General features: G+C 45.7%; 1 protein-coding gene across 1 annotated transcript in view; it reads left to right on the plus strand.

Moving 5' to 3' along the window:
* The first annotated feature begins 484 nt into the window (after positions 1–484).
* The window catches only part of DDAH1 (dimethylarginine dimethylaminohydrolase 1), a 54,109-nt gene continuing 30,416 nt past the window's right edge, over positions 485–24,177 (plus strand). The window contains exon 1 of the mRNA XM_057374545.1: positions 485–857. Coding sequence (XP_057230528.1) covers positions 552–857 — 306 coding nt within the window. The 5' untranslated portion in view covers positions 485–551. The remainder of the gene's footprint in view (positions 858–24,177) is intronic.

A 24,177-nucleotide genomic window follows, 5' to 3' on the forward strand; every position in this document is an offset into this window, starting at 1 on the left:
ACTGCCCTTGTCATGGCATATTCTTCCTTTGGTCACCCAGTGAACAGCCTGGCCTCCAGCTCTGCSATCAGGGAAGGAGTAGGCAGCGGCAAAGCGCTCGCAGGTGGCCAAGGCAACGCTCCCCCAAGCAGGAGGGTCACCCACCTTCCCCCTGCCGACCCCAGCTGGAACGGGTGTAAGAATGTGACCGGGCACGGGGGTTAGAACGCCGTCAGCGCGGTTGTGTCTTTGCACGGGACTCACGGAATTGGGCAGCGGAGCCCCTCAGACCCCGGAGCCCCTCAGACCCGGCGGAGCACCCGGAGCGCGCGCCGCSSGGCCCGCCCGCACAGGTAAGCAGCGCCGCGCGGGGGGCGGCCAATGGCGAGGCGCGGCCGCCACCGCCAGCCAATGGGGGCGCGCGCGGCGGCGGCCCCATGGAAATGTGCCTGGTGGGGAGCCAATGGGGCGCGGCCGGGCCGCGGGCGGCGCTTTCTCCGCTGCCAGCGCCGGCGGCGGCCGCGCGTCCCTCGCGTCCCCCTCGTCCCCCTCCGCCGTCCCCGCCGCGCAGCATGGCCGGGCTGGGCGGCGGCCCCGCCGCCTTCGGGCGCTGCACGCACGCCGTGGTGCGGGCGCTGCCCGAGTCGCTCTGCCGGCAGGCTCTGCGCAGCACGGCGGGCCCCGAGGTGGACTTCGCCCGCGCGGAGAGGGAGCATCAGCTGTACGTGGGTGTGCTGCGGGGCAAGCTGGGGCTGCAGGTGCTGGAGCTGCCGGCCGACGAGAGCCTCCCCGACTGTGTCTTCGTGGAGGATGTGGCCGTGGTCTGCGAGGAGACGGCGCTGCTCACCCGACCGGGCGCGCCCAGCCGCAGGAAGGAGGTGAGGTGCGGAGCGGGGCGGGCCGGGGAATGATGCCCGTGCAGGTGAGCTCGGGGCGGCCGTGCCTTCGGGCGTGTCCCCGGGCCCTCCCCGGCCCCCGGCGGCAGCGGCGGAGCGGGGATCGCGCTCGGAGGTGCAGCCCTGCCCGGCGGGACCGGCCCGGCGCAGCGGTTCCAGCCCGGCATCCCGCTGCTGGCAGCCGAGCCCGCTGTGCGGCGGAGCCCCGCTGTGCTGRGGTGACTGGGGAGCGAGGCTCTGCTCCTAAAGACAAGTGGATGGGCAGTGTTAACTGTGACTCATCTATTCTGGGGCGTGCGGGCTTTCGCTCCGTGTCAGCTTGTCCGGCRGGATGGGTCGCTGGCTGTTTGTGCGGGTTCGTGTTCACGGTGCAGCCCTGCTCAGTCCACAAACAGCATTTTCAGTACATGTTCGACCTGAGCTCAGCCCGAGCCTGTTTATCCCTGGTACCTGTGATAATTGTATCTACTGGCCTATGCACAAGAGCTGGTCTGTGTTTTGGTGTACTCGGTGTCAGCCTTAATGCCCTTGARCCTGATGCCGCCTTCCCTGTGCAGTCACATCCCCTGCATATATGGGGGATGCAGGCGATCTCATTGGAGAGAGGTRTGAAGGATGCACACCCACAGGAGCCTTACTTTAGATCTTCTTAGGACTTTTGTAACGTCTTCAGCCTATTCACGAACTAGTTCATCAGGCAGTGCATGCATTGAAGTGCCACCCAGTTACCTCCTTCTCAATAAGCAGCGACAGCCTGCCTTCCTGTAAGCATCTTTTAACATAACCCTCCTCGTGTCTCTTTCAGTTCCCGTCTTTGGTACCGTAGTGCATCCTGAGATACACAGGCATGTGCTGTTGTGCCTGTGGACAGGCCACTAGCTCTAGTATGACAGTAGCTCCTCTTGGCCACTGAGAGCAATGGCTGAGTTGCTGCGCTTGGTTTTGGTGGTTTTTTTTTTACATAGTGCCTTTCTCWTACCAATTGCAAAGTTTACATAAATCCCACCCAACAGCGTAACATTTGAGATACTGCCTACGTCTTGTACACGTGCACTTCTTGTGCATAACCATGTATTTACTCCTTGTAACACACCTGGATGCTCTTAAAAGTGACAGCACCAGGGCAAAGTGTTTACCACATGCTGCTCTCAGAAGCAGCTGTTGCTCATCCAGAATAAAGTGAGTTTTCACTGGTCCTTCCCATGACACACTGGTATGTAGCTGTGTGACTCCTGCTGCCATTTGTACCGTTTCCCCTTCAGGAGAAGGGATTTACTCCTTTCCATGGCTGACTTGTCTAGGCAGRGTCATAAACCAAGAGGAGAGAAAGAGCTTTCAAGCATAGTTTGAACATTGTTAGTGCTCTTGAATGATGTAGCAATCCCCCTCCCTTGAGTTTTCTGTGAAGTGAAAAAGAAAAAATAAAGGAATAAATATCCTTTTAAAGCTGTAACAATGCATGACACTGCAGAGTAGTGCTTGTCTGAACATTTAACTCTTATTTACAGTTCTTTCTCCTGGTAAYATCCTTCTTCCCTCCGAGGCATCCTTCCCAGCATGGGAACTGTCAGGTGTATCTGCATTGAATAGTTAGTGATCAGGATGTCACATTGAAAGCAGTGAGATGGTAAAGGCTTTAGAAAGCAGGAATGTACACATACTTACCCAGAGCTCTGCATGCCATGGTGGAGGGCTTGGTGTGTGCCTTGGACAGCTTGGCAGCCATCTATGATACTTTYGCTTTCGTGGAGCCCTCCAGAAAGAGCTGCATCTTTTAGTTGCATGAGAGGGTGTTTCCTATTGTACCCAAAGCTTTTCTGCTCGTATTTTCTCCAGTTTGGGTTCTGGAGGTACCAGCCAAAGGTGCTCAAGAAGTTCAGGTACTGAGGTATGTGGCCACGCTATGCTGAGGGAGCCTAGCAGCTGCTCCTGACCCTCCTGCTAATCCCAGTGAGTGCCTCTTAGCAGCATCCCAAGATATTTTTCTGAGGTGCATGTTCAGTCTCTGAATTCCTCATTGAGATTGCTGGAGTCTCTTGCTGAGACAACTGATGTTGGTGCAGGGTCTGCCCTACCATCTGCCCAATACCTTTATTGGTGACCTGGAGGAGATTGTGGCATCTTTATCGTCCCTAAACTGGGGCAAGGGTGAGAAGTGATACCACTGAGGTCTAGAATGTGCAGAGGGACCTCACCAGAGGCTGTAGAAGGGGGCTGACCCATGGAGACCTCATGGTTGAACAGGGACAAATGCAAAGTGCTGTCCCAGGAAAGGAAGGATCCTGCCTCAGTTGGCTTGGTCAGCTCGTTATGAAAGTGAATCAAGGCTGCTGTAGTGCACTGTCACTCGTACTGGGTGACAGGGAAAGAGGGTGGATACATCTACGTAAGCACCAGTTTCTCAAACTGTGATCTCTTATTCTTTTTATGTAACGTAAGTGCAAACCCATGAATATTTTAGCAGTATAGTTGGCGTATGCTTGGCTTAACYCAGTGAAGCCCAACTCCTGATCATGCAGTCCTGACCTGAGCCTCCCTATAAGGYAGGACTCAGCTGGACTTGTCTTACTGATGTATTTTTGTACAGAGCAGGCAAGAGCAGTGGAGGAAGGAAAGGATGAGGGAAACAGGGTTGTAGGGTACCATTTCAGCAAATAATTGATAGAGGGAGGGTTTGTGTCTGGGAAGTCTGCCAAAGAGGTATATGGTAGGTTGGGCCCTGCAGCCCGATCAGACCAGTGAAAATTGAAGAGCACAGGGGGTTGCTGAGGTGCACCCCAAAGACAACAGTCTGGTTGCACATACAGCTGGAGCAGTGCTGTTTCAGCTGTGTTGTGCCTTCTGATAAACTCTCTGCCAGATGCATGAACTGAGCAGTACTGTCTTCATCTCCTCTGTTTCATGCTCCTGAAAACCTATAATGCAATATTTAAGAAAGATACAGCATTTTCTTTCACTGACTAGACTGCTTATTAAGAAAGCTTGTCACCAATTACGGTAACACTATGCAGTAGACAAATTTCTGCAGTAGTTTGTAAYAGCATTGATTGAGCTTTCAGGCTTTATAGATATTATTGCTTATTCCCCCAGCAACACTGGATTCTTTACTGATTGTCTGTCTGGAACAAAACAAAATAAAATCTAGGGTTATGTCTGCTCTTSCTCCAAGTTATTGTAAGGAGAAAAAAAGAATTGAATTAAATTTTGTCATGTTCAGGCAGCGCTGGGAAAGAGCCCAGTATTTTTTTAGTAAAGTAGAAAAATTAGTCATGCATTTAATGATTTGTTTGCAAGTCAGAGTTATTTCAAGGCATTATGTTTCTGTGTTATCAGCTTCTGAACTTATTTTAAAATTCATAGTTTCTGTGGAGTTTTGAATTTGGCAGAAAGGTAAGGGCTTTTGAAGTAAGCCAAAGGTAGATTGCTAATATGTCTAAGCTGGTGTTTCGTTTAGCTGTGTGCAGTCWCCAGTGCAGTTGATATTTAAGTTGAATAAGTCCAGTGGAAATGCTGTGATCACTGATCAGATTGCCAGTTTCAGCACCTTTTGTTCCAGCAGTATGTTCTCAATTGTTTATTCCTCTAGTATAAACTCTCAACGTCACCTTCTGAATACAGCAGGGTTAGTTGCTGTGAAGAGCCCTCATCAGCACATTGCTCTTGCTGCCTAAGTTTTCTTTATGTGCTTGGGATAGCACAAAGCAGCATTTCCACCATTTCTGTGCTTATGCAGACAGATGGAAACCCAAAAGCTCAGCAAAATGCKCCCACAGTGACCTGGCCTCTTCTCAGCTGCCACACRGGGAATGGAGAATTAAGCTGGTGCYGGGGAAACTACAGAAGCTGCTGCAGAAGAGCTCAGTGGCTCTTCCTTGGTTAAGAGGAAACTTCTACCCAAAATTGTTGTTACTCCCTACTCCCCTAAGTCACACTGGGAACASTTGTGACTAGATTGATGTGGTGTAGGATAGCTGGTCCTTCAGCAGTGAAGGACAGGGTGAGCAGCAAGTATGTTTGTCAAATCCCATCCTCTCTACAAGAGAGACCTAATTGCTCTTTCAGCATCTCTGGGTACTTCTTCCCAAATCTACTTGTCRTGTGGTAGGATTTTGTCCACAGGAGTGCTCCTGCAGAGCTTCCAGCTGTGCTGGGCCATGTACCCTGCTTCTCAGTGCTGAGCACCCTCAGCTGCCACCCCTTCCCACCCTGTACAGCTTCTCCAGGGCTGTAGCTGTGTATGAACACAACTTGCACCCTATGCTGGCCTGCTGTCCCAGCTGCAGCTTACTGCTTGCAGGGATAATTCTCAGGCCAGCTGGTGGAGGTTTAAAAACAAAAAGTTTCCTATGTTATTTGTGTATTGTATACACTGAGGTAATAGTGCATAGGTGCTGCTAAATGCAAGATACTTTCTCTATTCTCTCTGTAGATATAGATGGTCCTGCAGGTTAATGATGTTTATTCCAAAGTAATAGAAAAGTTAGGCTCAGGAGAAAGAGATTTAAGGCTCTTCTAGCTCCTGAACTTAATTAGWTTATGGGGTTTTATTTTACAGCATATACCAGTACCATTGAGCCTGTGTTTAGAATCACAGAATCCTTTGGGTTTGAAAAGACCTTYAAGATTGTAGAGTCCAACTGTTAAGCCAGCACTGCTGAGACCTCCCCTAAACCATGTCCCTAAGTGCCCCATCTATGCATCTTTGGAATACCTCCTGGGATGGTTATTCAGCTACTTCCCTGGGCAGCCCAAAGTTTGACAGCCCTTTCAGTGAAGAAATTTTCCCTAACAGCCAATCTAAACCTGGCACTGTTGAACCTCACAGAAGTGGCCTTGGCTCATTGMTGAAGCCTGTCCAGATCCCWCTGGAGAGCCTTCCTACCCTGAGGCAGTTCAGTTCTGCCTCCTAAGGGACTCTTATCAACCAGTCCCTTAAACAGGCCAATTTCTCCAATAATCAAAARCTTATTTCATGATTGCTGTGCCCAAGGTGGCCTTCAGCCATCAGATCACTCACCAGTCCTCTGTTCACAATCACCACATCCAGAGGGGCCTAACACATCCATAGCCCTTGTGTCTTTGCTGCCGTGTGGATCTCCATCCCCTACATCCACTGAGACAGCAAACAGCACATCATCCCTCAAACTTTGTTGTGCTACCYCCAGGCTTATCTCCAGTGAGCCTGGGTTTTATCTCTTTTTCTCTTCAAAACTAGTTTAAAGCTCTTTCAATGAGCCCTGCAAACTCCAGTGCAAAGAGAGGGACAAATGTCTTCAGCAGGCTTGCTGTTGTGTAAACCTACCCATTACCAAAGTCCAAAAATTCTGCTGGTGGCACCAGGCTCGGAGCCAGGTATTGATCTGCTGGCTCTCCCATTTCTTCACTCATCACTCCCTGCAATTACAAAGATGGAAGGGATACTATTTGTGCTCCTGATGCCTTAACCAGTTGTCCCAAGGCTCTGAAGTCTGTTGGTTGCCCTCAGACTTCTTCTTGTGACTTTATTGCTGCATACCTGAAAAATCAATAATGGAAAATAATCTGAGAACTGTATCAGGGACGGAAGCTTTCTCTTCCATCTGTAACATGGGCCCCAAGGGAGAAGCAGGCTTCTCTAAGACGTGGGTCTGGTCTGCATAGGGGCCTTCTGTTCCCTTTAGAAGGCAGTCTCCTCTGTCACTGACCTGTCATTTTTCTTTATGGAAGCAGTTTYRATGCTGAGCACAAGGTGACTGAACCTCAGTGACATCTCCAAGTGAGATGAAGCAAGCAGAGGAGTTCCTATAGCGGGCACACCTCTCACAGGGGTGCTCAGTGCTGCTGGCCAGCCCTGGGCAAGAGCAGGGCACTCGTGCAGCCCAGCTGGGGTGACAGTGTGATCCCAATGAGCTCTGTCTGGGCAGCTCTGTCAGTCTGTGGTGCAGGGCTTAGCCAGGCTGTGCCTTTCTGCTGGGTGGGTACCATTGTTCCCTGGTTGAGCTGCCACTGACAGGGATCTATCTCCTTTCCATAGATGATTAGCACTCACTGGTCACTAGAGAASCAAGAGATTGAATGTTTTATTACCATTTTAAATGGTTAGTGGTTCTTTAAACTGTCACACAGATTGTGACGGTCTTTTATGTTTTCACTGACCCCTCTGCACGTCCTTATTGTGCTTTATCCATGATGATCCAGACCAGCTTTGGTGTTCTGCCTAGCAAATTTGTGATAAAAAGCACAGAGGTTACCACAGTGTAATTGCTTAGTACTTAGAACAGCAGATAAGTAAATATGGGCAAACWCTTTACATGAAGACTGACAAAAATTACAGATGGCACTAGGTACCTTTTCACCCTCTTGTTAGATTGGGTTTTTAATACTTTTCCTATTCTATGCTGAGCTAAATACTCTTTTAGCCTTGGCATCTTTTTCATCATGTTCTCAGTCTAATCTCACAATTCGAGTGACAGCGATTGTCAGCATTTTATTTTCTCTCTGAAAACTGAAAAGTGAAGAAGTACCAGCCAGACTCTGGATAAGATGTATATTATTGTATTGTAATTGGGTAATTAATGCGGAATTTCGTTATCCTTTGAGCCTATGACTGGCAAACCCAAATGTAATAATCTTCTACAAAGTTAATGTCTCTTGGAGACTTTCTCCAGGATGATGGGTGTAACCATCATGGGTTACAGCAGGCAATGAAGTAACTGTTTCCAGAATCTGCATCAATGTTTTATTGTATCACTAACTTTAATTTTCAGGGGGTTTTGTGTTAGTGTAAAAATTGACTGAAAAGCATGCAGTAGAGGAGAAAAGTTTCTCAAACAGTACTGAGAAGTTAAAAAAATCCCAATCCTTTAGGCAGCATCAGGCAGACCTTTGTCAGGAACYTACGTCATTATCGGTACACATGAGAAGGGATGTTTTAGCTTCCTAAAGCAGACTGTTTCAAAAGTCATCTGCTTTCACAGTTGAAGTAATGCCATTTGGTTTGGGCAGGTGGTTCTTTGGTCTTAAAGTTCATTGCTGATGTAGCTCTGACCCTAAATTAATAAGGTTAGCTAGTGCTTTGGGTGAACTGGCTATGCCAAGAACTGTATTTTTTCATCTTCAATTTTGCTTCTGTGATCCCAGATTTAATGAAAATGTTAGGAAGTAGCTTCTAGTCAGATCAATATAAAAGGACTGTATTCATTATAATTGGTTTCTATCTATAGAACTGTAAAACAATCTTTAAGGACACTCTGGGAGCAGGCTGGGTTTCTTGCTTTTCTAGTAGAAGCCATATTTAGACCTTTTTATTGAATTGTGATGTCAAGGTTCTCAGGAATATCCCAGCTGCTGACCAGAAGATTAAAAAAAGGCAGAACCCAAATTAACTGCCTGTTTTTTAATCTCTTGAGGACACTTGATTATTATTGTGCAAGCCCGATGTCATCTTCTGTACTTTGTTAATCGCTGTTCCTTTGGCTGTGTTAAATAGCCCTGAGTGAGCTTACAGTTCAGTACAAATGCTAAGTGGTTAAAGGTTCCAAATAACCATAAGCATTTTCTCCAAGTAAAAAGATCCTTTGCTGCTGCTCTGACTTATGCATTTGGCTTGGAACTACCCTGTTCCTTCCCCAAGAAATTTCTGCCTGGACTTTCAAATTGAGCCTAAATACTTGTTGTTTTGTGGTTTTTTGTTTGGTTTTTTTGGATGTTTTTTTCTAACTGCCTTATTTGAGAGCATTGCAAAAACTAGTTTACCACAGTCACTTCTGGAATTTTGGTTTTGAGATTCAAAGATGAGTTCATAACATCCCCAGTGTAGTCTGCCTGATYGGTTTTTTAAATCTTTTGTTCCATCCAAGCCTGCAACTCCCTACACACTCTGCAAAGATGGTTGATCTGTAGATTGCAGTGCTGTCTTGCTCATCATGAGATCTGACAGCATCTCCACTGAGCAGTGGAGCAGAGCATGTGATGCAGAAGAGCTCCTGGATGCTCTGTTTCTGCCTGTTGGCTCCCAAAATGCTCTGGGATGGAAAGCAAAGTTCCCAGTGAGGTTTTCCATGCTGTACCAGTGGCACAGTCTGTAGCAGCTCCCAGCACTGTGCCGGGGCACATGCGTGTACAGAAGCAAATATCTTGATTTTTCCTCCTCTACCTCCCACATGCTTCTCCTTGGAAACTCAGTTCCAGGTCCATGTCTTCATGTGAGCCCCAGTCAGTAAAACACACCTACTTCACCTAAACATGGCAGAGGCAAGAACCTCTGTTACTATTTCTCCCCAAACCACACTAGATCACCAAGGCCAGTTGTGCACTTCAGATTGTTGCCTCCAATTGTCYCTCTTGGTGAGGTGACCAGGGCATACAGCTCTTCAGCAAGCATGGCTGATCTGAGCACTGGCATTTTTTATTAAAATAAACACATGCCTACTTTAATTTCTTACACTATTACTGATTATTCCAAAGTGATTCTGGAGCAGGTCCTTTGCYTCTGCTGCAGGCTCAGCATGCTTCTGCTGAGGATGCTGTGGGAAGTGACTGTATAGCAAATTTTAACTTGCAATAATCCATTCATGCTGAATATTTTGTGAGCTTTGCAGCTCAGTTTGGGAAAGCAGTGTCTATGCTTCTGTTGTCATCAGTTTTCGGAGGATTTCTGTCTTGATATTAAATGTCTGAGCTCAAACAAAAGTTGCATACACAAAACAGTCTTCATTAATCGTAGGTCACCCCAGTACATCCAGACACCTGTGTAGAAATCATTGCTTATAGCAGGCTTGCCAATCAGAAATTGTGACTGGAGAATATGTTCCTACCAAGAAAGAAATTAGTGTCAGAAATTACTGATCATTCAYCACTTTAAAAAATAAAGCATTCTGCCTTTTTGGTTATTTATTATAGACACATCATTCTAATCAAGTTTATGGTGTTAGAGGGCTTCATTCTTGGGTCAGATCTGGTCAATCACAGTTTCAGGGGGAAGATAGATGATGCACCCACAGCATCAAGTAACAGTATCTTTTACTGCAGTCCATTTTATAGCAGTATTAGGAGTTCTTCTTTCAGCAAAAAAAGATAAGTGAAATGTTTTATGGCTGAGATGTACCCAAGTCAGGTCTTGCTTTCATCCAAGGCCAGTGGTCACCTGCACYGCACTGTAATGTGCCATTTTTCTGCCACTTGGAGTCAATGTTAAAACCAAACAAGTATATAAAAATGAGCTTGTTCAAGACTCACAGAACGCATTTTCATGTCAGTAGAGATTCAGTACTTGGCATCATCTTTAAAAAATAATTGTGATAATTTGTTTCTGGAGGGCTCACTGCGTATGTTCATAGTAGAGGATCTGACTATCCATGCCTGTCTCCGGATGCCAAGTGAAGTTCTCTGGCAAAATGAAATCATCTGTCTCAGCTCAGTCCCAGCTGGCCACTGAAGCAAAGCAAAACAAAACTGCTACATAATTGGACACTGCTGACAGTGTTCTGATTGATTTTGCATTTCTCTTTGCTTTTTCTGAGGCTTAATGTAAAAACTGTCAGGAAGCTGAATCCTGCATCTCAGAAAGGGTGATCTTGCRGGATAAAAATCCTGCTTGTGCATGTGTCTCTGTGTTTCAGTGTGGTTGATGTCCTTTGAGCTGCAGGCCAGCAATCATGGAGGTGGTCACTTCCATGCAAACCCAGGCTGGAAAGACAAGTGCTTTAGCGATGGAGCTCGTTTTTGGCCTGCTCTGCAGAAATAGCAAGCTATATTTTTAAAAATAACTTAAAAATTTAGTAGTAAACTAGAGACAGTGYCTCTGTGTAGAAGTAGAGACATTTAGCAGTTCTATAGTAGTTAATTTTGCAAACACTCCAAGCACTTTGGAGCATTTCACCTACCCAAGTACTGAGTGTGCCTGTCATCACTGTACTTAAAATAGTAAAAGTGATGAATCCCATGTTCTTCTGACRTTTTACAGAGGAGAGGTGGCATGGCTATTGCTAGTCACGGGGTATTCACTGAAGTTTAATACACTAGTTCACATCTGTGAACCTGCTAAAAGCCTCTGRTGGAAATACTTGTGTCCATGCTAGAAAGAGCTGGAGTGAGCAGGGCTCTTGAGAGGCAAATACAAACTGGCAGAAACGGAAGATACTGATTGAGGATGATATGAATGGGATACATGTATTTTCCAGTAGAARGAGCTGACTGAGGTCTTCTACAAAGTTTGCCAGGCTTTTTTCCGAGGTGGTTTGGGGYGACTCCTGTAGCCATGTGTATTGAGAAACTTTTAACTATGGTGCTTTCTTGGAGTAGAGGGTGTTGGATGAGAAGGAGGCATGGGATTGTCATAAATCCTTTTCCACATCCCTCCTGGCTGCAGCACCTTAAAATGTGTGCAGAGAACAGCTGGTTTTAGTGTAGGTGTCTGAAAGAAATCAGACAAATACTACTCTGCTGTTGGCCTTATTGATATAATAGTATAATCCAACAATTCTTGATCCCTTTGATCTGAACTGCAAGGAAGGAGACTGAAAGGCWGCCCCACCACCACCAATGCAGGGAAGGCAGAAGTCTGTGTAGGAGAAACACGCTGTCAAAGAGAGAGATGGGGAGTGACCYGGCTGTCTACATGGGAGAGAGCCCTTGTCAGCACTGCATGCATCATATGGGATGCCACGTCTCCACTGATGCTGGGAAATCCAATTGTGAAAATCTAATCCATATGAAATGGAGCTTCTGTACTGCCATACACAAATCTCTCATTTTTATGACCCTTAAAACAAATGTTTCTGTTAAACTTCATCTTATTCTGGAATGTGATCTTWTTGTCACACAATAAACCAACCAGCTTGCCTTAACCACAGAGCTCTGGCTTAGGACAGTCCCTTCTAGATGAGCACTATATATCTCCAGTATTGCTGTAAGGCCATTTTTTTKACTTGGCTCAAACTGTTTATTCATCTGGACCTGAAATGCTGTGTGTGATTTTGGTTATGGATTTTGGGTAATGCAGAATAAGCAGAAAAGGTGTGGATGGATGAGAAGACCTTTCTGCAGTGTAGGAGTGTTCCTGGATGAAGTGACACTAATTAGATAAATGCCTTCAGCTCAAAGTTATTTTGGGTAGGGGAGGGGAGACATAGGAGAGTTCTACAATATCTCARATGGTACAGAGCAAATGAACTGGGAATGATAGTATGAAACTTAATGACATCCAGAGAAATACCCGGGCAGCACATTCCAGCAGAAGGAAGCACTTTGTCATGCAGTGCACAACTGAACTGTCAGAGTCATTGCCAGGATGTTGCAGGGTTGTGGGGGGGCAAAAGTACAGCTGGATGTCMGCTATGAAAGAGAGATCCATCAATAGCTGTTTTACCTCTTTGATCCAGATGCAGTAGCTGGCTTTGGAAATATGTGCACTGCCTCTTACAATAAGCTGGGGAAAATCTACTGGAGGCAGCGGCACTCTATACTTGTCCTCGTTGTTATTCTTCCCTTAAGCTGCCAGCACCGGCCGCTGTTGGAGYCAGGCTGCCAGGATATACAGGTCTCTGTGACCCACTTAAGCTGTTCATGTATTATGAATAAGCTGTAATACTGATAGCTGTTTAGCAGACTCATAATGAGTCGCTTGCTGTGATCCTGAAGGTCACGAGTCGTTCCAAGGGCTGGCTGTTTGGGAGGCAGATGCCCTGTCTTAACCTTGCACAGATCTTGCCCGTGTTTTCTTGTGTTCAGCCTTAATCGGGGTGTTCAGTGGTGTAAGACGGGCCATCACTAGCACCAGCAATGGGTGCTCTGAGGTCAGATGTTGATTTATTTTTTCTTCCCTGCCTCAGGATCTCCACCCTAGAACAGATAGTAGAAAATGGAATKATTCCACCATGAAGACAGTCAGACACATTTTATGTCAATGGTATGAAAGAATTCTGCAGCCCCTCCAGCCCTTAGCAAGTCAGATTAACCCTGAGAAACAGTGCACACTTTGTAAAGCAGAGATTTCTCATTGGGAAATGTTGTTTCTAGHTTTTCCACATCAGCTGTGAAAACATACTGCCATCCAAGCTTCGCAAAATGATTCTTAGAAAGGCCTAGCACTGAATACTTGGCAAACAGAGGTTTAATATATTGAGAGTCAGGCTTAAAGGCTTAATGTTATGGAAGAGAGTGTCCTAGAAGAGCCTTTGCAGAAAGGTGCCAGGGGAGAACAGTCTCCTGTGGACTTTGGGGTCTATTTTGTTGTGGGACAGCTGATGGCATCTGACAATCTGCCAATTTATGCTGTGGAAATGATTGACAGGTTTGTCCTGAATAGCATAATATAGATTAAATRAGCCTGAAAACACTGGCATTGGTAAAAGGAAAAAGGTATTCATTTTYGGAGTGCAAGGAGCCATTTGGAAAAGGTTCCACTCTTTTCTGACCTTACACTCTGGCTTCACAGATAATCAAAACACTAAAAATTTGCGACTAGAACTGCTGGTCTTTTTATGCCTGCAAATGGCAGCAGCTGAGCCATTTCTAGGTGGGTTTGATGAATGGCAGGCTGCCAGGAGAGGCATCCATCTTGTATCTGAGATAATGCCATGAGCGGCCCGAAAGCCATTTCTGACAGGAGAGCATTGAACCAGCTGTGCATTGTGCAGGGCTGMCTGGAGAGATTTTGCAGGAGCAGGACTAGAGCTGGCGAGGCCAGGCTTGGATGGTGAGCMTTTTGCTGTGTTTCCAAAGTCCTCACAGACATCAGCCTGGTGTGTGGAAGCCTGGTGTGAACTGATGGCATCAGTGATGCCCTCATCAAACCGGGGTCATGAGAGCCTTGGCCCTGTAGGTGTTACAGGGCAGGGGAGATGGGCTCTCGCTTTGCATCTCTGCTTTGGTGCTGTCACTTGGCTGCAGTGACCCTCCCGATGGCTTTGTCTGACCCTGCAGCTGGAGCCATGGCCACCCTGCAGCCCACACTGCTGTGCCTCTGTGTCCTGGCCATTCGGGGTGACAGGGAAGCAGCAAAAGTAAATGCAGGGGAAGGTGAACAAAGAAAGGTGACTGCTTCCCAGGCTCTGAACTAAGGCAGCGGGGTTTGTGGTGCTGGTGGGAGAATATTCCCCTGGCTGTCCCTTTTGCTAGCTGCAAGCATGTCCTGTCCCTCCTGGGGCTTACTGTGTCATGTCCTGACTTTGATATTTCCTGAGCATGACTTTATCCTTCTCGTTTCTCCATCCTTAGGAGAACTTTGGCACAGATGTCAGCAGCCACCAGAAACCGCCAAAAGCTTTTGTGTGGTAAAAATGTGCTCTGTCCAYGCTTCATCTTAAGGACTAAAGGCACTGCTTATAATTCTGCACCAGGCTTCTCTGAGTTTAACCTAGTTTCCACTTTTCTTAGTTTCTTTACCCTCTCTACAAGATTGCTGCACACGAACCAGAAGTCTAATGGGGGCTTCTAAAAGTCTGCCAGCCCTGTAACATGCAGGAGTAGTCCTAAAATTTCTTAAGAGATGGGTTTGTATTTCTCTGGATGGAATATAAACCAAGTAGTGCTAATAATACAGTGTGTAAGGTCTTATTCAGATTTATATAAACCCTGAAACCGTGTCTAAAAACAGTGCCTTGTTTTGCATTCTTGAAAGCAGATTCACTGCACACCTACATCCGCTATGAAGTGCTATACTGGTAACAAACTGGATTTCTCAGGAGTCATACGAAAAGTACTGAAAAACCCATTTTAATTGTATTAGTCCTACAAAATACCCATGGACAGCCATGTTAAATCTGATAATGGGCTGCAGCTGTGCCACTAGCAGGAGGCACAGGGTATGGGAAGCATCCTAAAGAGGTGTCCATCAGAGTAGTGCAAGCACTGATTGCCTGATCTGGAGTAGAAAGGAGTGTGGGGAGATGTAGATTTAGCAAATGCTTTCAGACCAGGAAGGAGTGAAAGAATTAAATCAGGTAATTGGTGTGTATTCTCTATGTTGTGTTAGGTTTCAAGAGAAGGGACTTTGTCTTTTAACTGTGAGGCTTGTGCTTATGACGCAAGTGTGTAAGTAGATGGGGCTCAATCCTKTAAGGTGCCAGTGCTTAATGCAGAGCTTGTAATCAGTCTTATTAGTTTAAGGCACTTAAACTCCTTCCTCCCTTGTGTCTGCTTACTTGCCATCTCTCTGAGCTGCTCTCATGGTCATGTTTTTCGCTAGTGGAAAGTGTGAGGTAATGTGCCATTTGAGATATGGCTGTAGCTTTAAGGTGTTTCTTAGCCTTGAGTATTGACTAGGCAATTTTGGACTGTAGTTGGTGCCTGTGAAAGTGAGTGTGTAATAGCACAACAGAACTCGCAGCCACAGTGATACTAAATACAGCATGTAGCAATATTGAATATATCCTGCAACGAGTTTTAAGAACAAGCTAAATCCCCCTGGTGTGTGGATCTTTCAAGAAGGCATTATCTGTGCCCCTTGCTTTCTTCATACTCTCCAGGGCTGGCAAAGCTGTCACTTCATTGTTGATACATAAAGCATCTGACATGTCTCCTGTATGTGTTGACTGCTCTAGTAATGAGATTTTCTGTAGGTTTGGCCCTTTATAGCTAGGAGAAAATGGATGTGCTCATTTAGCTTTTTGGGAAGGTACTCCARAGGAGCTGAGGATAAGGAGATGGCTGCTGTCAACATGAGCCYTCCTTGTCTTGCATATCCTGTCTGGTGCAAGGCAGTAACAGACACAGGCAGAAGTGATAACTCCTGTCGATGAGATCATCAACACAGTGTTTTTAAAGTRTTTTAACATGCCTGAATAATGGCTCACACTGTGGTACGTGTCCTCTGACCCATGGCCAGAGCCCTAAATGGCAAGTACAGGCTCAGCACTTCTGAAAGTCAGGCTCTTTTCTCCTGAGCMCTATGCAGGATTTAGGAGCCCAGACCGGTTCTCATATTGGGAAGCTTGGGTTTTTGTTTATAAATTCATCTTAAAAATGTGAACTTCCTATATGCTAGGAGTGGTATTTTACTTTTTCACAAAAAGTGCTCATGCCCCCACTTTCCCTGCTTTTGCCTCTGTAAGAAAGCTAAGCATGAGAGAGAAGAGCATACCATCACGTGTTGGAGGTAGGAAAGGTGCTTGAAAGTAACTTGGCTGCTGCTTGTATCTGCACAGTCTCTAGGAAGCTGCATTTTCAGTGAAAAGCTAGAAGAATGTCTGAGGGTCATCCCTCCTGAAAGCAGCCAGGACCTTCCACAGTGTCCATTGTGGTCCTTACTTCGTGCCAGTGGCATGGGCATGCATCCAGACTCTGTCTACTACGAGGTGAGACCTGGGATAAGAAAAAGGGATTTGTTTGAGTGCATCTGTATGTGACCCAAATTCTGAATTTTCAGSAAGCCTTTTTCCCAAGCTGATCTGTCAGTGGGAATTATATTGGTCCGGCAGTGAAGGTTTGAAAAATGCTCTCTGAAGTACAGGTGTGAGCTGTAGCAGCCTACAAGTGTCTGAAGTATTTAGTGTGAGACATTAGTCACACTGAGGAATGGCCTTGTCCAGCTGTAGTGCAGGCTTGCATGGTAATTCCACAGAGGAGACAGAAAATATGAAAAGTCTGGCATCCTCAGTTCATCGTGAGTCGCACTTTGAGGAACATGCATGACAGATCTGTAGGTCTTGCCTTAGGCTTCTGTGCAGTTTTCCCCAGCTAGGTCATCTTTATTGAAATGCTTACTGGAAGTATCCCAGGACTCGTGGAAAACCTATTTCAGCGTACTTGGMGGGTCAGTCGTTTGTTCTTTCCATAGTATTTGCTTCTCTGGAGCAAACTGCTCYGCCGCCCTACTGTGGTGGTGGTGTCCCAAGCTGTTTTCTGAGAAGCATATTTTTTGGTCATACCTTCAGTGCTGTAGTTTCCAAAATCAGTTAATCTCAGTGGAAGCAGTCTTTGAGCATGGAAGCCAACCAGACACCCACGGCAGCAGAGGGAAGAGCTATTTTAAAATTCTAGAAATTAAAAAGTGTTTTTTTCACTTGCATTCCTGGGTCTTGGCCTGAACAAGGAGTGGAGGTGCCAAAATACTGCGAGAGTGTCTGTTGTTGCAGTATGTCTGGCCGAACCAGAAGCAGGAAATTCTTGTGAGAGCCTGTCTCATCAGATTGCCAGCCAGCTCTGAGCCTTGCTGGTTGTGAGTGTGAGTTGGTGAGGTGGGAACGCGGTTGAGAGAGAAATATTTGAAGGTAGATAAAATGGTTCATTGGAAGTGATAGCAGAGTATGTGTGTGAAGCATGGTGGTGGTTTTCTGTTTTCAACATAAAAGCAGGAAGGGAATACATGAAGCAAACTTGCATCACCCTCGTTCTTCCAGTGGAGGAGGAAATAGGGAAAACTCCATGTACGGGTCGAGTGCTTCTCTGCCAGAGCTGCTCTGCCTCTGTGCTCTGCCTTTGGGTCTCCCTCTGGCTTGAAGGGGGCCAAATCCAGCCCCCTGGTTCATAACTTCTTTCTTAAAACTTGCAGGTCAGGAATTTTTTCTTACCCTAGGCTAGACTCTGCTCTAAAACTTTCCATGTTGTTGTRTGCAGAGCTGCCTTGGCCGGAGCAGGGATGCAGGCACTCCAGTAAGAGTTTAACCCYCCTGACCAGCTGACTTGTTCCACCTTGGCTCCATTTCAACACTATTCAAAAGACCGTAGCCAGTCTGTGCTGCTGATTTCAGCATCATTGCTCCTGATGGAGCTGTAACAGTGGGAGACTTTAAAGAWAAAGGACATAATGGAAACTGATTAGAAAAGTGAAGAACGTCTTGGGATACAATAAAGCATTGCTTAAAGAAAGGCGGGAGGGTGGGTAAGGTGAGCCCCTAAAAGGCATGTATTCAATCACAGCAGGGCAGGAAATAGCTTTAGGAGAATTTTTTCTTTGGTCCATTCATAACCTGGTTTGTACCTCATTAACTTTCTGTTAGTGCATTTTTTCTTCTGAAATCCAGGGTAGCTTATTTCCACTGAAGTCAATGTGAAGAGTCATTCAGCACCGAGCACATGAATCCTTTCSTGCAGATTAAACAAGAGAAGCTCCCAGTGTTGCTTTCATCTTAAAGGGATGAGAAGCACATTGAGGATGTGCTGATGATGCGTGCTTTATTTACTCCGTTTCCGTGGAGCTGCAATGAGCTTCCCAGAGGTGCCTTTTCCAGGGTGCTTGCACCGTTTTCCTGTAATTTACTGGATGTTCAAATGACAACCCCTGTGAAACCACTTGCACTCTTGCCTGTGGTTGCATTAGGCCTGTTAGATTGTTAGAACTTCCTGGTTTATGAAGGAATTGCCATAAAAGCTGCSTGGCTTAAAGCATGTTTGATAGAAAAGTGTCCAAGATCTTAAACACTTTCAACCRTTCCCTGCTTACCTAACAAATGCTGGGTTTATGAACTGGTGTTCTGCAGTGCTAAATTTGGATTCCAGGTAGCTGACACTGTGCTTCATTATATTTAAGAAAGACAGCTGGGGTTTTGTCTTGCTGATGAAGCCTAATTTGAATGRCTTTCCTCATCAAGCCCATTTAATTAAAGATTCATTACATTCTATATAGTGTAACAGTGAAACACAGAATTGTCCTCCGGGCAGCCAGCTGCCAAAAGGGAGGGATTAGCTGTGGCTGGGATCGGGTAAGAAGTTGGGGGATTGAAAACAGCAAACAAGATGCAGATTTGATGCTGGGGCAGAATGGGAGGGATAGTGAAGTGTCACTGTGTGTGTCTGGGGTCCTGGAGAGAGGGTTAGGTGTGCATTTATGGGATGCACTTACCCTGCCTGTGCATAAAGGATGGACCTCTTGCTGTCTGCTGCTTTCTAAGAAGGTTTATTRTAGACAAAAGAAAGAGGATGGATTCTTGCAGCCTGTTGGAAAACCTGTATTGTTTGCAATCCAGAAGATGGAGAGTGGAAACCCATAAAATGATGCTCTGAGTTTGTGACAGGAGTGCTGGTTGTACGCCAACTGCTTGGCTTAGTGTTTTTCCCTGTATCACAACTCTGTTTGTGGATGGGGAGAAGAATGGTTTGTCAAGTAGTTCTTCAGCAGCAAACTCACTTGGTTCCTTAGCATTTGAAGGTGCTTTGGTTCTCCACCTGCAGGAGCCACCAGGTGTTGGCCAAGCTTCCCCCTGCCAGCTCTCCTCAAGCAGAGCTGTGCACCTGTGGCTTCCCTCAACCARGTCAGCAGGGCAGGGATGTGCATTTTCTATCCTCCCAAAATAATGGAACTCCTAAGCTGCCGAGCTGGGARGGAATTGTTAATTACTGTAAGAGCACTTGAAAGTTGCTGTTTTATGTGCCAAGTGTTTGTTGATATGACACTGGAGCTCAGATGCAATTGGGAATGGAGAGACACAGTTATATCTTGATTCTGTAATCTGAGCCTTCCACAATCAGTTTCTCTGGCTGGGCTGGSCATGTTTCTTCAGAGTCCTTAGGATCTTTGGGCTCTGGTAGGTGACAGTGTGCAGGKAGCTCCATGTTACTTTTAATGCTAYAAAAKCACGAGCCCCCAGTCATTYGGACGARAGGGCAGAGCRTGAGCTTGTCCAAAGACAGCACCACTGTTTTTTTCAAGGAAAAATCATGTAGCATTTCATAACCAACACTGAAAATACAGAGTTGGAAAGCTTAACCATCATACATTTTTTCTGAGATTTTCTAAATTTTATTTTTAACCAGAGATGTGGAGGCTACCAGTGTTCCAGGCACAAGGGCTGCTCCAGGTGCTGCTCCATGGAAGAGTGGGTGGGTGGAAAATAAGATATCTGAAACTTTTCAGAGCATGATCTGAACACAGAGATTTCAGTAAGAGGTGTAGGAAACACAAAACCAGTAGTTTTCTGTTGGAGGCTCTGGCACAGTACAATGCCATGTGGAGCATCTCTGCTAGCATGGCGTTGCATCAGTTCTGCTCTGTCCTGGCAGTTTCTTACAGACTGTCTGTTGTATGCAATGGGAAATGGCAATGTTCCAGTTAATATTGAAAATTATGTGACATCTCTTAKCTTGTGGAAGTTCACTTAGCCTTCCCCTGCCCAGCTGATGGGATCTCGTACATATGTATGTGCATGTGTACAYATAGTGTATGTAATTATGGATATGTATGGCTCTTTTCATTGGGAATGATACTGCAGGGGTTTTCACTGTGGGGGACTGCTCATACATGGCAATGACTGCTGAGAAGTCTGAGAAATACTTTTGGTCTTGATCTTAGGCAGGTCTTAAACCTGGGACTCAGAGRTAGGAAGACTGTGCTAAATGATGACCGTAGCTACTTCTCAGAAATAGCATGGTGTTCTCTCTGCCCACCTTTCTCTTTCATCCTTCTCCCTGACTCTATTCCAGGACGTCTTGTGGAAAAAGGAAAAGTCGTTTCCGTTAGAACTGGCTGTTTTTCTTCTTTCCATAGATGTTTTTTCACCCGTGTACTCTCAAGTTAGATGTGAAAACAAAGTATGCAGTATTTCTGCTGCAGAGTTAAATATTGATGAAGATTAAGATGCATTAAAAGACTGAGGAAATTCATGGCTCAGGAATAAAAATAAGCAAAACTCAGAAAATTGAAAAAATGTTCAAATGTATGAATAGCCCTTTATCTCTCCACCTTCCTGCATTGCTTCCAATAAAATGCTTCAGCATCTTGATGCAAACATTCCAGTTTCACTGAGCTGGGGACAAGAAAGTGCTGTACAGTAACAGTTATGGGGGGAAAATGTTCTGTGCTGTGTTGGTCTTGGACTTCCTCAGAATATTTTTGTTCCAGATGCTAAACTGCTRTTTTTTTTCAGAAGCCTTGTTAAGTTGCCAAAACATTAGATTTTTTTGAAGGATTTTCCGAACCCCAGCTGATTATCACAACACACAAGAATCCAAACTTGGGCTCRGCTTTGCTGTGCTGCAGCAGCTGCAGAAAATCTGTGCGAAGGCGCAGGTTTACAGCGCCATCATGGAATGCCCTTATAGGGTAAAACAGGGAGTGAGGGAATTCTGCTCTGCTGCCTCGTACAACACAGGATTTACGTCAGCCATTGAGTAACAYCGAGCTCCCCAAAGCACAAATACCGTCACACACACACACGGGCCAAGGTGGTAGCAGGGCTCCCGAAAGAGCTACAGCAGAGCACTCGGGGATGGAAAAAATTATATCCCTTCCRCCTCCATCCAGGCAAAGGGTAATAATCTGCTCCGAGCAGAGGCAAAAGCAGTCCCTGGTGTGTTTTGTTTCTGGATGTAACAGCAGTTTTTCTAGCTGACGGGACGCGATGGTGCTGGCAGTGCATGGCACAGATCGCACATTGCTGCTTGATTGAAGTCAAAATGCCACCTGTGCCACCTCCCTGACCAAGGCCCCCTGCCCCAGCTCCCCCTAACCCTCACATTCTTTTCATCCTTTTAATCTAATCCTTATGGAAATAGATGGAAAAATCTCCTAAGCTCTGGTTTGCCTCTTGAGTGTTGTCAGTAGGAAACTTCTCTTTACAAAAACAATGAATGGATAAGCACCTTGTACTTTGTACCTGCTTCTATGCTTACCTGCCTAATTTTTGTCTTTGTGCATTTACAGAAACTCTCAGCTGTGGTATTTTTGCACTTAATGTGTCTTCCCAATACTTGCAGTACCTCTGCTGCTGTCTTTGTTTTGCTTTAAAGGGTCATCAGCCCATTGAGCAGAAACCTGTGACTACCCTAGTATTAAAGACAGCAGTGGAGCTCAATGTGTCCAAATTCCTTTCCCTAACCACAATCCTCTTTTTAGAGGCGAATTCTGCCAACCAACTTGGGTGACACACTCTCCTGTGCCAATGAAAGCTTTTATTTAGCCAAGCATATCTGCTGTACCTGGAAAAGGGCTGCTTGAGGCTGCCGGAACAAGGCTCCTGCCTTCACTGGGACAGATCCCCAGTCTGCTGGTGGCTGGGGCAACACAGGGCTGCCAGGGCACATTGCCCAAGTGGTAAACAGATTTAGCACCCAGCAATGTTTCACTGTCTTGGGTCTGCGCCCGGTTTGTGAGGACCATGGCGTTCTTTCCTGGGAGCGACGTGGGGTCAGAGCCCGTGTGCAGTGCCTGGATGGTAAGGGTGGATCTTCCWCTGAATGCCACTAAATTGTCCCCTGCTTCAAGAGAGAACCGTATGACAAGACCTACTGAAAAATTGCAAAGGAAAATGGCTAAAAAGTCTGTATTTTGAAATGGCATATTGTTTTGTGGGTGCCAAGAGAGTGGCAGCTGGAAGCTGTTAAAATAGGAAGGTCAACAGTGTCAGCTCTCTTCTGCTGTCAGTGTTGATGTCTCAGGGAAGGGATGATGAAAAGTAGAGTCCAAAATATGAGACATGAGCAGATACAGTGGATAAATCTGCATAACATAGACTGWAAAGCTTTTCAGATCACCAGAGCTGGTTTGTGCCAGAGATCCAAAGGACCCTTTGCTGTAATGGCATTAAGGCGACACTGGGATGCCAGGAGAGAGCTGTCCCCATCTCCTGGGACCAGGCACTGTTACTCACAAGGGATTTCACTCTGGTGTCCRTTGTGCCACAGGAAAAGCTCTGCTCATGATTCATGTTTGTTGCTTAAAGGGAGGAGTCTGTGACTTACCCTGTGTCACTCTGTGCCCTCTCTGTGTGGGCCTAATCCCAGCAGAGCTATTCCAGTTTTGTTTATTTTTTCAATAGTATTTCGTAAAGGATTTGCTTGAGGCTGGTTTTGTGTAGGAAGATAGCCACAGCCCTTCCAGGGAAAATCTGAAGCTTGGAGTGAGAACTAGTCAAAGAAGGCAGAAATTTGGCTGTAGAAGTACAAACAATCTTGTCTGTGCTGTGGCAGCCTGATCCTCAACTGGGCTTGGGAGGCTGATAAAGAGAGGACAGCAATGAGTCAGGATGGATATTTGCACTCTGTCGAGGTCCTTCCTGCTGTTCCCCTCTGACTCACGGATTGCACAGAGATCTCCAAATGTTTTACATGCCAGTGGCCCCTGCAGCAGTAGGCGTGAGATTAAGCCCATTTTTAATCAATGTGACTCTGGACAGATGACCCCCACTGGCATCCTCCARATTCTTCCTATTTCAGAGCAATGGAAACAGAAGTCATCCCTTATTTACACAAACTGATGGAATTGAASAGTTCTTCTAAGGTACAATTATCCTAATTAAGTGAAAATAACCACCGAAAAGTCTCGATTATCTTAAAATCAAGATGTTGCAGTTCAATTGTATTTCCAGACTCGGGCGAGCTTCTGGAATGCATGCAGTTCAACTTTCCTCTATGATATAATAGTTTAAAAGAGATCAGGGTACATTTTACCATAGTGTCTAGCAATGTGAGTTTATTCAGACTTTTGGCAGGCAGTTCTGCACACTCTTGCTAAAACTGTGAATCATCCATTGTTGGCTGATTGCACTCTAGTTGCTAAGAGATCTGTCAAGTGCATACTGGGGCTTAATTCTACATTTGCTCTAAGAAGGGCTAAATGTAATAAATTGGAATATGTCACATCCTTCCTAAACAAGTAATTAAGGCACTGCTCTGAGCCTGTCTGATGGGGAGAAGAGAAGGAGCTAGGAACAGCTGGAAGATTTAACTTGTGTTGAGGTTGGTCTCTTATGTCTGGGAACGCTAGACTTATTGCATGTCGGATTTTCACAACCTGATGCATAGTGGAAATAGAAAGGGGAGGGAGACTTAAAAAAAATAGAATTTGCAAAAGAACTTGTTTTTCAGTGTCCTTATATAAACCTCTTAAAATGATCTAATGCTTTTTCACAAAGTGTAATTTTTGGTAATGGAAAGACAATACGTCAGTGTTTCCCAAGCTGCCTTGCCCCCCGCCCCCTCCCAAGTGAACTCCACCACTCACACTGCTCCTCCCCAGCCATCCCATCGCTTGGATGTGTTGCAATACGTATTGCAGATGCCGTGTGCTTTCATTCAAGAGCGTACTTTAATATTCCAGTTTGCTAAGTACACCAGCAGAAATGGTGAGTAGTACTATAAGATACCTTTAACCACCTTGTCTGTCCTAAATAGCCACAAGATTTTCCAGGCAGCTTTTAACTATCCACAAGGAGAAAACAGAACCATTTGTCAGCAGTAAACAGAGCACGTCGTCTGTTTCTGTGAATGTACTCCTGCCTGTGTGAGGATGTGTGGCAGCAATTAAAAAAAAAACCAAAAGTAAACTAAAAAAGATCTTTAGTCAAGATTTTTATACTCATCTATTCCTAAAATTACAYAATCTGCACTCACATTAGCCGTGTCCAAAAAGTGCCTTAGTTTCTCATTCACCAGGCTCTGTGTCTTCTAC

Source organism: Malurus melanocephalus, unplaced genomic scaffold (assembly GCF_030028575.1).
Source record: "Malurus melanocephalus ecotype Western Australia unplaced genomic scaffold, MMel_1.1 scaffold_8, whole genome shotgun sequence".
NCBI classification, from domain to species: Eukaryota; Metazoa; Chordata; class Aves; order Passeriformes; family Maluridae; genus Malurus; species Malurus melanocephalus.